Here is a 12,520-nt window from a genome sequence, read left to right as displayed (position 1 = left end):
TGTCCGTTTCAGGGGCGTCTGGTTTAGCTGGAGATGTTGCAGCTACTAAAATAGTTGAATTGGCCAAAAAGAATCGTGAGATAACTGCCGAGACCGAGAGTGAAAAAGCCAAAGTGAAGCAACTGAATAACAAAGTCAAAGAGCTGGAGAAAGAAGTGAGGCATTTTTCTTGTTCTCTTTTTGCATGCTAAAATGTAGAAATCCAGCTTGTGGGATAGAGAAGCTGTAGAAACTGGGTTTAATTCATGTTCCCATTTTGAATTTTCTCTTGCATCCGTGCGTGCTTTGAGTTCTTGTAATTTCTGTCCGTGATAAGAGAGAGGGATGTGTGCTCTCAGCTGTTTCCACCTTTGCAGAAAGGAGGAGATAAGAAAGGATATCGGTAAGTTATAATGAGTGAAAGATTTATGAAATACCAATTAGGAATGTTCACTTGTATTTGAAACACAGAGGCCTTCCTAGCAGTATGGCGATGATATTTTTCTGATTTTTTTTGGTGTGAGGAGGAGCAAATTTCATACTATTATGTCTTACATTCCCGCCTCGTTAATACCAGTCATGAATTAGTACTCTATTCTTCTAAGCTTTATTCATCCACATAATGAAGGCTGTTTTCTGGCATAAGTACTTCCAGAACTGAGACAGTAACAAACTATATCACTTAAAACAGCAAATCTTCACTCAGTCAAATTTATTTTTGTGATTTAGTATGACTTTTTTATATGTGCTAACCTTTCACAGGAATACTTTTCCTCGGGTGGCGGCTGAAATGAAAATTAGATGCCCTGATGTCAATGTTTACTTTGTTCATTGGCTACTACTGCACTCCCTTACACAATACTGATAACGTTTTGGATAATTTTTCATGCTTTGCTTCCTTAAAAGATAATCATTTAAATGGATCAATAACGTTCATCATGCTGACAAATGCATTTTGACTCTTATCTTTCACAGTCCCTTATTATCATGAATCATGCATCTATCTGAATTGTACCCTAGTTACCTGAAAGTAGATTAATTTTTTGAGAACTCCTGCATAAATCCAGAGCGATCTGGTCAGAGGGATCTTGTCAAACAGTTGCCAGGCTGGCTACGAAATATCAGGTGTAGCTGTGGACCTTCAAAATCACACAAGTAGGGGAGCAAGCCATGAATAACTTCAAGAAAAATCAACTTGGTTACAATCCCCTACTGCAGAAGTGTAGTGACCATTATTCAAGCAGATATTGTCAGATATTGACCCAAAAGAAAGGACCACGGACATTTCAGGAAAGGAAATCAAACTCAAAGCAAACAGAAATTTTCAAGAAACAATAATTGCTGGTCAAAGCAGAGATGGACACTATAGATATGAACTAATCTGGCTTTAGACACCAGCACCATCAAAACCAGACGCAGCAACCTGTCTCATCTGAGGTAAAGATGAACCACAATGTGAGCCCCACCGAAACCATGCCCTGGTCAATGGTCTGTATTTTCTCACAGCCTGATTTGAGGTGGCTCTTCTCTAAACTACTGGTCACCGGCTGCGTTTGTGGGTTGTACTTGTTCGGTAGAACTATATGAAGATGTAAAAGATGGGTAAAATTAAAGCAATGTTTGAGAGTGGGAGGTATCTACGAAAAATGCGGAGTGATGAAAGAGCTGTCATAGATAGGAACTTACAGTGATGCACATCTCTTTGGTAACTCTTAAGCTAAGCTGGATCACTGTCTAGACGCACTCATCTTTTTCCATTGATTGTAGAAAGAACAAAGACAACTAAAGTGCAATTCAGTTGCCAATGCATAAGTGTAAAAGTACAGTCTGAGGTGCCACTTGACCTCTCAGACATCCCTGCAGGGCTGTTGGACGTGACAGGACTGGCAGCCCTGGTGCAGCAGCTGAAGGCCTGCTGGGTACCCGCGGGTGCCTCAAATGGGACTGGGCGGCTGTGGGTGAGCAACAAAGCCGAGTCCACAGTCAGTGCGTCCACTTGATGTAACTACTGTAGAGTAAGCTGAAGACTAGACCTCTCTGTTTGTATTGACTAGACTCTGTTCTTTATAGAGACACCCGCACTGAAAGGAAGGAACCTGTTAATTCCTGAGTTGAGTCTCATCCCCTATGCCCGCTTCTAGACGCCTCAAACTCTGCAAAATGAATTGTGGTGATGGTACCTTACAAATACATCACAATATGTACTGTCACCAGTGGAAAACACTGTTATTTTACATAATCGTTAGCTCTTTGCTTGTGTGAAAACTGAAAAATATGTAAATTAAAAGTGTTTTAATGTGACTATGCTTCCACAAGCAAAATGGAAGGTGTGGCCATTGAGCAATCGCTTAGCAAAGGGTGGTATGTGTAAACAAAGACTGCAAACGGATGTTTGCAGAAAATTTCCTTGGGATTTGACCTAGCAGCTGCCAACACTAGCTGAAATTTCTCATTCTCAGTCCATTGACTAAAAGAGCTTATGAACTGGATAGTAGGGGTGGCCTAACCATTGATTTACTTGCAAAGAAGGGGTGACATTAGAGCTGGCTCCGAGTTGCACTCTGTGTTTCCCCAGATATCACATTAATGAAGAAGCTATCCCTTAGAGCCTTCTTTTATTCAGGCAAATTATCAAGATTTTCTGCCTACCTCAAAGAATGAAGTCTCAGCCCTTTAAAGCAACAACTCCTGGCCTTTGCAGCTCCAAATTCACTGCATTCCCGTCCAGTAAGAAGTCTTTGCAACCTCAGCGTAGGACATGATTCAGAGCAGGAGGGGGCTATACGTCTGCCTGCCTTTGCTGTGTCAAGCAATAGGAGACATATTCTTCACGAGCTGAGAAATGCTACCTTAGAGCTACCAGCTAAAGAGAAAGAACCTTAACACCATCACTAAATCTCAGCTATAGGCCATTAGGTAGTCATTTCTCCTTTTAAATTCCTCTGGTGAGTAGAACTATGTGCTTTTTATGAAATATCCTGTGATATTCTTGAAAAGTGGGTAAACTGGCATCCAGAATCTAGAGACAACATCCTGATCTGTACTGTACTGGATTTGTCTTTATGTATATAAACACTTATTTTATGAACCTATGGTGATAAAATCCCCCAGAAGTCTCCATACTTGATAACCGATCCCATCTCAGCACGTCAGAGACATTTTCACTGAAGTTATTGCGCAGTAAAATAACACATGCTTCTTTGGGAAGCATTTCAGGGAAAAATTATATCCTTTCCTGCTGATTGTATTTAAAAAACAAGGGAAAAGTAAGTAATTTTTTTTCTAGAGTAAATAAACATCCATGTTGTACGTTTTTGCAAATTGATATTCCATGGAGGTATGCCCTTCACTGTATTCATTCTATAATAACAATGCATTTTTTTTTTCCAGCTACAGACTGCTGTAGAAAAAATACATTCTCTTGGTGGTGGTGATGCAGGAATCAAGCAATCAACTCTGAAGATGATAGAAGGAAACTTGGTACGAATTGTAATTGAAGAGAGGAAATCAGAAGCTGATACCTAGTTCTCTCCTACTGTGCAGTCCTTTCCTTATGACAAGGATGTATCCCTGTCACCAGTTTTGTGACCAAATTGCTCTGTTCATACCTTCTTTATGACCCCCAAAATCAGGGAAAGCATTTGCATGGGTCTGGGAAAAAAAGATTCTGTCCTCCTGATGGATCTGTGGATCTTAATCACTTCAGTTTTTCCCTGAGGATTCTGTTCTTACCAAGTATATTCTTCTCTTCAAAGGCTGAAAGTCCAGAGGTGAAAGCATTGCAAGAAAAATTAACCACAGCCAACTTTAAAGTGATGGAGTATCGTAACCAACTCCAGTCTGCAAAACAGGAGCTGAAGATGACCCAAAAGGTACTGTTGCAGGACGCAGTCTGTGGCTGGGATCCTGTGCAAGACATATATTCTTGTGAAATCAGAAGGAGGCTTCTTTTGAGCTTTGATTAGCCTCCGTGAAGTATTCCAGTTGAGCCGTAAGGGGATAAGAAAAGACAGAGGTGTAGTGGCTGTGTTGGAAAGATGTGCACATGGACAGACAGATTTCATGCTCTGCCACCACAGCTGGAAGACTGTATCCATTATTTCTATTGCTATGATGGGTACGGATTCTTTAAGGTTTGAAAGTCCCGGTTCAGCAAAATAGGTTTGTGATTGACTCGAAGCATACATTCAGGCCCATTCCTCCTTTCCGAAACATTTAATTATGTATTTACTTTTAATGTAAGCTTCAGTCCCACGGAAGTCAATGGGATTAAAGACCACGCTTGAACTAAAGCACATGTTTAAACAGTTTGTTGGAGTGACATCCAGAGTAACCTTTTCCTCTTCGATTCATGATGGATTTTAATGCCTTACTATGTGCTCTGTTTCCTTTGGTTTCATTACTTTGCGTAAGAGACCTGCAATGCAGATCAGAGTAGAGAATATGGTCCTAAAAATAGAGCTCTGCTGACCTTTTTATAAATAATTTAAATGCTCTTCATACTAACTTTAGCTCTCGTTAATGTGTCTGTGTTGGAATTGTGCAAGAGGTTGGCTCAATTGCTGATTGCAAGGGTGTGTATTAAGGCAATCTCTCTACTGTGTTCCTGTTTAGTTCTGGTTAAGTATTCATTATGTCAAAAATAATTGCCTGCATTGCAAACTGTTAGTAATGCTTAGTAAACCTTGATGATGAATTTGGAATCCTCTTTTTACAAAAGTAGCACAGTTTGACACCCAGCTATGCAGCTAGATAGTACAATTTGACACTCTCCGTAGGCAGACAGCAAAACACAGATTCACGTTTTTAAAAAATCAAAGAATATTACTCAAACATCAAAATACTGAATTACCCACCTCACAAAGCCAAACAATTCATGGTAGCCAAGCCCCTCCTAAGCACCAATACTCTGTATTGTGATAATGATATGAAAGAGCTTACATCACACGGGATACAGGATATCAAATACAGGCAATAAAGGCCACTGTGTATAGATACAGCGTTTTGTGTTTACTGCTAGAGAGAGCAGCTTTTCCTTCCCTCTCCCCAACACATATATTTAAGCCTAGCCTTATTGTTGACGTTAATCCCTTTTTCATAGCTTTTAGCAAATGAAGTTGGCGAAGATGTGAGTATTCAAAGTCTCTTGACCAATTCTGGCAGCTGGCGCGGACGAGCCCAGCAAATTCTTGTTCTCCAAAGCAAGGTGAGTTAAGACCCTGGTGCCATGTAAGCTGGGTGCTGGGATGCTCTTTCTAAATGTAGATATTACCTCAGTTTAAGGTAAAGATACTGTTTAACATCTGTACTTGCTTATAAGGTGTGTCCCAGTACAGTGTTTACTGCGACTACATGGCCAGTATTTTCTATGTTGAAGAAAGCAACTGTTAGAATAAAACACTTCATGGTAACTTTTGTAACAGTATTTTGGTACGTGTGTGTGTGTGGTGGTGGATTGTGAAATTTTAAATATGTGTTGATGTGTGCGGGGTCTTTCAGAGTTCCTGCAAACAATATTAATTAGTCTATTGCAAACATGCAAGCTTCAGTATTTAAGCTGGGAATCTTCGCTGTGGCGAAGGAGAGAGTTCCGTGTCCTTGGAGAGCTATGGCAGCCTAGTTAAAATCCCAGGATGTTCTGAAGGTGCCTCTCTCCACTGAGTACCGAAGGAGCCCTGTCAGTGTCTGTGCTCTGACTTAGACACCTCTGTTCAGTGCCTGGAGTCAGATGGGAAGAATTGAGGCCAGATAAGATTTTCAAGTTGTTCCCTCAGGAACTTCAGTAAAATCTTTAACTCTTGAATCTTCTGAAGGGCACAGTCTAGCTGAAATGTCAGCTTGAGACAGGGAGGCAGTTTTGTCTGCATCTTAAATAAAACTCTCAAGCAATTCGATACAGATTTTTCCTATTTTTCCTATTTTCCTGCTGTTTAATTATATGCCAACAAACTGTGATTTTTGCGCTCTGATTGGCTGAAATCGTTAACCTCTACTTTCCCGTGAGCAAATTACGTTTTCCTTCCATTAGACCCCCTGGCTGGGATTCATCTGAAGACTGTACGTACTGTACTCTACTGTAATGCAGAAATTTCTTTTCTGAGCCAGTCTCCTCAGGTCCTTTCTGTAGTCAGTGGGGATCTTGTAAATACAGCCACTGGATCAAAAGTGAGGTAGGTGCATCGCATCTTAGAAGACACCTGCAGAGCAGTGCCCATTTCCTTCTACCGACTGTAAAAGAAGTCTGTAGTGAACAGCTGAGGTGCAGGGGCTGAGTTCACTTGACCACACATAGGTGTCTAACGCCTGCCGAGATGCCGTAGGGTGTCCCTCTGACCTCTGGTCTTCTCTCCAGAGGGGTACACATGTCTGGTAGATCCTGCGTCATATGTGTCCCCGATATCCCAGGACATCTCAAACAGTCCTAGGTACCTACCTTCAGGCTAGTGAACTGTGCCTTAGATGTTTTCTTTGTGGACATCCTGGATGGTGATTCTGCTAAAGACCGAGATGCTTAAATGTATATAGGTGAGTGGCCCTTTTAAAGAAGATCTAAAGTATGATTCTGTTGCCCACACGTGTTTAATGGCATTAAAGATGCTTTGGAGTGTCTGCCTGGCCTCCCCATGTGGCTCCAATAAGGTACAGATCTCCCATGTGTCTTCAGTCTCCTGTAGGTCTTGTGTCATATCTCCTCCCCGCACAGATGCCCTAGACATCTGCGTATTTGTTAGCAGCTAACAAATTTAAGTTTGAAAGAACAGACACTGCTCTGTCCTAGTTAACCATGATAATGTCAAGAAGTAATATGATGCTACAGTCTGAGTTCCCTTAGCTTATGTGATCTTTGATGCTGGACCGCTGTACTCCTGGTAAAGGCTCTAGATGAGTTGTCATAATGTCATAATGTGTCCTAGGTTCGAGAGCTGGAGAATCAGTTGGGTCAAAACAAGACCAGAACATCACTGAGTGAGATTGATGAGGAATTGCTGGCCCTTACTGATCCAAGGAAGTTGTCAGCCCAAGAGAAGAACTTGCTGAAGATTCGCGGCTTGGAAAAAGAAAAGAAAGAAACTTTGGAGGTAAAAACCTGTGAGCTGACAGAGTCAAGTTTGGGTATATAGTGTGTAATAACTTGCCTTGCCTTCAGGGTATATGTTACACCATACCCAGAGGAAACGGCCTCAAGCTGCGCCAGGGGAAGTTTAGGTTGGATATTAGGAAAAACTTCTTCCCCCAAAGGGCAGTCAGGCCCTGGCCCAGGCTGCCCAGGGCAGTGGTTGAGTCCCCATCCCTGGAGGGATTTAAAAGCCGGGGAGATGTGGTGCTCGAGGACATGGTTTAGTGGTGGGCTTGGCAGTGCTGGGTTAACGGTTGGACTCGATCTTAAGGGTCTTTTCCAACCCAAATGATTCTATGATTCAGAAACCATTTCAGAAACCCACCTGATCTGCTGGAGGAAGTTCTGCCACACTTCACAGACTGAGCAAAGGCTGGCTGTATTGCAGTCTTGGAGTACTGCAGTCACGCTTGCTGTCTGTATTGCAGTCTTGCGTGGCCAGCCTTACCTCTGCAGTACAAGATTTGGTCTTCCCCTCTGCTTCGTGATTCATGTGTCAGATGCATCCGCTTGGCCTGAAATGTGGCCACCTGACAAGCGTGCCTGATACGTGATGTTAGAAAGAGGGAGAGAGGCCCTGGGTTGCAATTGCAGCTGGTACTGGCTTTATACTGAAGGCATATGCAGAAAGAAGCCCTGCTGCAGCTGCATCCAAGCTCTGTAGCATCCCCCTCACCCTTCGGCCAGACGTCCGTTCTTCATGCACTGTTAAATACAAGCATCCCCCTTGCACCTCATGTATCTGTATGGCTATGGGCTTCTACACTTGAACAGAACAAAGCGGAGAATTATGCCAGACATCCTCTAAGAGGCATTCTGAAAACGGGTCTTACCCTCCATCTATCGTGTGTAGTTGCTACAAAAATAAACAGGCATCCAGCGTTTAGGGGTTGAGAGAGGCTATAGGTAGTGGCACGTGTAGTAAACCCTGAGGTGGAAAGGATACATAGGCCTGTGTCCACAAGAAACATGGGTAGTGGGGGGCAGCTATACATATTCAGGTTAGTAAAGCACATCTCCCTGTGCTCCTTTCCTATATTTGCTTCTGTAAAGGCCATTTGGCACCATCCCAGAGCTTGATTAGCTGCTGCTTTTCTCACCACAATTTAACCGTGCAACAGAATGAGCAATGGGGTGATACACACCTTTCACTCTTGGCCGTGAGAACGGAAGAGAAGATTTATAGCTACACAGCACAGGGAAGACGTTCCTCAATAACCGCAATCTGCATGGTTCCATTTCTGCCTTTGCGTTTCTTCCCCTGTACTTGTCCATTACTACTTCACTGCCAGCGTGCTCCCTGGACAGTTTCATCTAGGTAAAGGCATGGTGCAGGAGGCAGCGTATGCCAAGGACAGCTTCTAGTAGACAGCGTGGCATCACCACACTGTAGCTGGAGGGAAGAGAGTTTCCCTGGGGAGAATGGTGAGGCAAATGAAAAAGCAGGAGCATGAGGAATTAGGTTTTAACACAAAATTATCATTTGCTTCCTGGCACATACTGAATCAACCTAGTCCACTTGTATTCATTTTTTGATGCTGGCAAGCAGGCAGTGAATAGTAGCATTTATAATTTCTACTTACTTAGGGGTGATATGGTATGCCAGTTCCATTTTTTTAGATTCTGTTAGGCGATGTGTGATTCCTTTAGCTCACCAGGGCTTGGTGATAGGTTATAACTGCCATTTCCTATGATGTGTTTGCACCACTGCAGAAACTCACTGGGGAACATGATGCTCTCCAAAAAAGTCACGAGGAAGTGAAAAAAAAACTCGATGCATCAAAAGCCAGGAACAAAGTACTGTGCAGCGAAGTGAAAACCCTGAAGGGACAGATCGTAACCTTGCTGGAGAAAGGAAAACACGACGATGAGCTCATAGATGCCTTACTGGTACGGTCTGACTATTACTGTTGGTCCCAACCCCTGCAGATCCAGCCCTCTTCCTATAAGTGGTGAAACATGATGTCATTTTATAACATGATGACACAGACAATGATGAATCAAACTGTGACAGCCAGAGGTTTCGCAGTCAGCTAAAGCGCTTCATTTTGGATCAGATCATGTAAAGGCTACAAGACAGCACCAGGCGTGACGCAGCTGCAGTCAAGTGGCTCTAAGCTGCAAGTGTTGTAAGAAACATTTTGCAGAAGGATTGAAATAGGATTGTCTAGTAGGTAGAGCAAGGGCTTCATTCCTGACACATAAAGCTGGACTGTATTCTCTGTGCTGCTTTCAGCTCCATTGGTAGATTATTTTTTTTTCTGACAACGCCTGCAATCTTGCACTTTAATTTTTTGCGTTACGCAGCCCAAAACACACAAGCTGAACCATGAGTACTAAACCGTTCGCTTGCAGTAGCTGGAGCTGAGAGGACTTGGCCCCTTCGAAACCAAGAGTATTAGTGGAGACTCAAGATGCAGTTATGCTGAAATAAATGGCTGCTCTCATGGTATTGCAGGACCCTTTTGTCCTGCCATGGTTCTAAACAGTCTTCCCCAATTACAATAATAAAAAAAAATTACTAGAAAATATGCCACTTCTCAGTAGGGTTAGTTCTGTTTCCTGATCCAGCTCCTCACAAGTTGCTAATCACTTACATTTCCTTGCTTCTGTACGTAGGTTTTAGCTAAGACATGCTTATGACTAAGCTGGCATTCACCTTTCTGCACACCAGGCAGCTGTGGGGAATATGGGTACTGACCAGCAGATTAGGCAAATTACAGAGGAGCCAAATAACAGTTGTCACTTTTGCCAAGTCTGAGCATTCTCATTGAAATTATTACAGAAAGACGTGAGTTTATTTGGGAAGGAATGGTTAACTTGTATTATCCCTTACATCAAAGAAGCACCTTGCTTGCAGTTTGTTGGCCTGACAGAACAAACTGTCCGACAAATATTAGATTTGTCAGCGTGAGAAAAACTCCAAAACCCACTGGTAAAACAGCCTAGCCTCATACCTGTTATCTCATACTACCCCCGTCTTTTAATATCACTATCACACAATCTGATCGTGTTCTAATTTCACAAAAAGCACATTGAAATCTTTGCTTTTATCCAGTTTATGAAAAAGTCACCTTCTTTGTCAAAGGCCAGCCTTTCTGGCTCTCTTTTCTGCTACACTGAGTAGCAAAGCTGCCAGCAAACTGAATCTCTCAGTTGCTCAGGTTTTTTCTACTTGCAGAGTCCAGTCACTAAAGTCTTGATATGACCAGCAGGGGCCAGTGGGGACAGACTGTCCTTACCCCGCTGCATGTGTCCGGGCATTGCAAGCAGATGTGCTGTGCAGTCTTTTCAGAGGATAGGTGCTGAGAACAAGGCAAGGTGATCTCACGCTTAAAGCGTAACGGACCAAACTCTTGGAGTAGCCCTAGTGACATCAGTGTGCTTACACCAGGGAATGGGTTTGGCAGGGCAGTGGCTTGCCCTAGCGTTCCTAAATGGGTATCATCTGTCTTGGAGAGTGTAAAACACCCAGGGGGTCTTAATAATCACTGTGTACAAAAGCGAATCTCTCACTCGTTGTTTCTATTTTATTAGAGCCAGCAGAAGCAAATGCAGGAGATCTTAAAGCACCTGAGCCAGCAGGACGAGAAGAACAAGGAGTCCCAGCAGATGCTAGGGCAGCACTTGAACAGCGAGGTTCAGAAACAAAACTGCCTTATAGAGCAGCTCAGACAGATGGTGGCTGAACGAGAAGCAAAGGTTAAAGAGCTGGAAGAGGAAATTGGACAACTCACACTTCAGGTAGGCAGTCAGAAGAAACTAGCTAGAGGAGCACACTTTGTAATCATTTGAGATCTGCTCTTCCACTTCCTTCTCCCTTGTTATCTGAGATGGTTGCTAGCTCAAGACACGAATACCTGTCCTGCTGACAGTCTCTCCTGATGGAATGATAAAGCAGAAATTCTGTCTTGTAACTCTTAAGTTTCTTTCCTGTTTGTATGTAACTTTTCTTCAAGCTGTTTAAGCGACAGAACACACAGAAATACCGATCGCATCCACATGTGGCTTCGTGCCAAGACATGACTGACAGCAAGGGTGGGGCTGCAATAGGGGCTCTTCAGTATTCAGCATCCTTGGCTGCTGAAGGAAGCAAGCAAGCAAACATAGGTGAGGCGAACATCAGCAGGCTGCCATGGTGCCCAGCTACATCCCCACATGGAGGGATGGGACCCCTAGTACGTTATTCTCATCCCCCACTGTAAATCTCTTCAAAAAATTCCTCTCCCTCAGATCTCCAAGCTACTGATATGAGTCTGACGGGTCTCAGGCATATGGAAATGTCATTGTACAGATGAAAGAACTGGGAAGGTTGGCCCCTTATGGACTAGCCCGTTAAAAATGATTTCAGCTTTTATGCTCTAGTGTTGCAAACTAACATAAGCCAAGTGGTACTATTGCCAGAGCACAGGCAAAGGAATTGAGAGGCAGTCCACCAACCTGCCAAAGGCTTCTTGTGGGCTTTGGTATCTTACAGGCAGGTTTTGTTAGAGTGTTTAGGCATCCAATTCCTGCTGATATAAAACCCTCACAGGGTTATGGTGAGATTTTGAATCTGTCAGATAACTCAGTAATGGGGGCTAAAGCACTGAACCCAAGGTAAAACTTGGGTTAGGGACACAAACCAACCATACTGGCACTGGTAGGGCTGTTGCTGCGCTGTGGGTTCTCTAGCGACACTGTGTGTACCCTGTGATTTCATATGAAACTGCACTTTTTACTGACTTCTGCTTTGTTTTCATCCTGCAATGGATAGAAACTAAAGAAAAGTTTCTGAGGAGGTCCTGTAAATCAAAAGTTCTGGCACGCTTGTAGCAATAATCGTAAGCTGCTGATTAGGCATTGATGCAGCTGTTTTGCTTTGAACTGTGTAATTGGTTTTATAACCTGCTCCAACGTTAACAGAAGAAATCTGCCCATCAAGGCGATGGTTCAGGAGCTGCTGATGCACCACCTTCAGAGCGCTCAGAAGATCCAGGTTTTACTCTGCTTAAGCCTCTGGCATCAGGCAGCAATCAGGTTGGAAGGATTGGATCTGCTCGGTAAGAAGACCCTAATGTCAATGTTTAAAATTGTTGCGGGTTATTCAGAAGCATGGTTTTCCCAGACAATTGTATCAAACCACAAGTGCTATGTGCCAACAGCTGGGGCAGCCTGTTTACAGTATATGGGAATCTCTAATCACATTATCTCTTGGACTTTCGTCCTGGAACAGAGAAAGATATACAGACTTGCAGACATTACTACATTTGGCATGATGGTAGTGCAGCTAATTCTCTTTCTCCAGCTCAGATAATGTTTATGTGGTTAGCTTAAGTGCCTGTGATTCTTCTCTCTTATGAGAAACGGGGCTTCTAATGAGCAGACTTCTGAGAGCAGGGTGGTGAATTAATACAAAATGCCATTTTAGGCAAGCACTAAATC

At 43.1% G+C, this 12,520-nt stretch overlaps 1 protein-coding gene across 1 annotated transcript in view; it reads left to right on the top strand.

Annotated features, from left to right (window-relative positions):
* The window catches only part of CCDC13 (coiled-coil domain containing 13), a gene marked incomplete at both ends in the record, with an annotated part of 30,776 nt that overhangs the window by 7,840 nt on the left and 10,416 nt on the right, over positions 1-12,520 (top strand). Inside the window, 8 exons of the mRNA XM_082311289.1 lie at positions 13-155; positions 3,370-3,459; positions 3,735-3,851; positions 5,081-5,185; positions 6,894-7,058; positions 8,810-8,986; positions 10,634-10,840; positions 12,002-12,138. Coding sequence (XP_082167415.1) covers positions 13-155; positions 3,370-3,459; positions 3,735-3,851; positions 5,081-5,185; positions 6,894-7,058; positions 8,810-8,986; positions 10,634-10,840; positions 12,002-12,138 — 1,141 coding nt within the window. The remainder of the gene's footprint in view (positions 1-12; positions 156-3,369; positions 3,460-3,734; positions 3,852-5,080; positions 5,186-6,893; positions 7,059-8,809; positions 8,987-10,633; positions 10,841-12,001; positions 12,139-12,520) is intronic.

Source organism: Platalea leucorodia, assembly GCF_965183815.1.
Source record: "Platalea leucorodia genome assembly, chromosome: 1".
Classification (NCBI taxonomy): Eukaryota; Metazoa; Chordata; class Aves; order Pelecaniformes; family Threskiornithidae; genus Platalea; species Platalea leucorodia.
The sequence above is the reverse complement of the archived record's forward strand: the minus strand, read 5'-3'. Positions and strand labels throughout refer to the sequence as shown.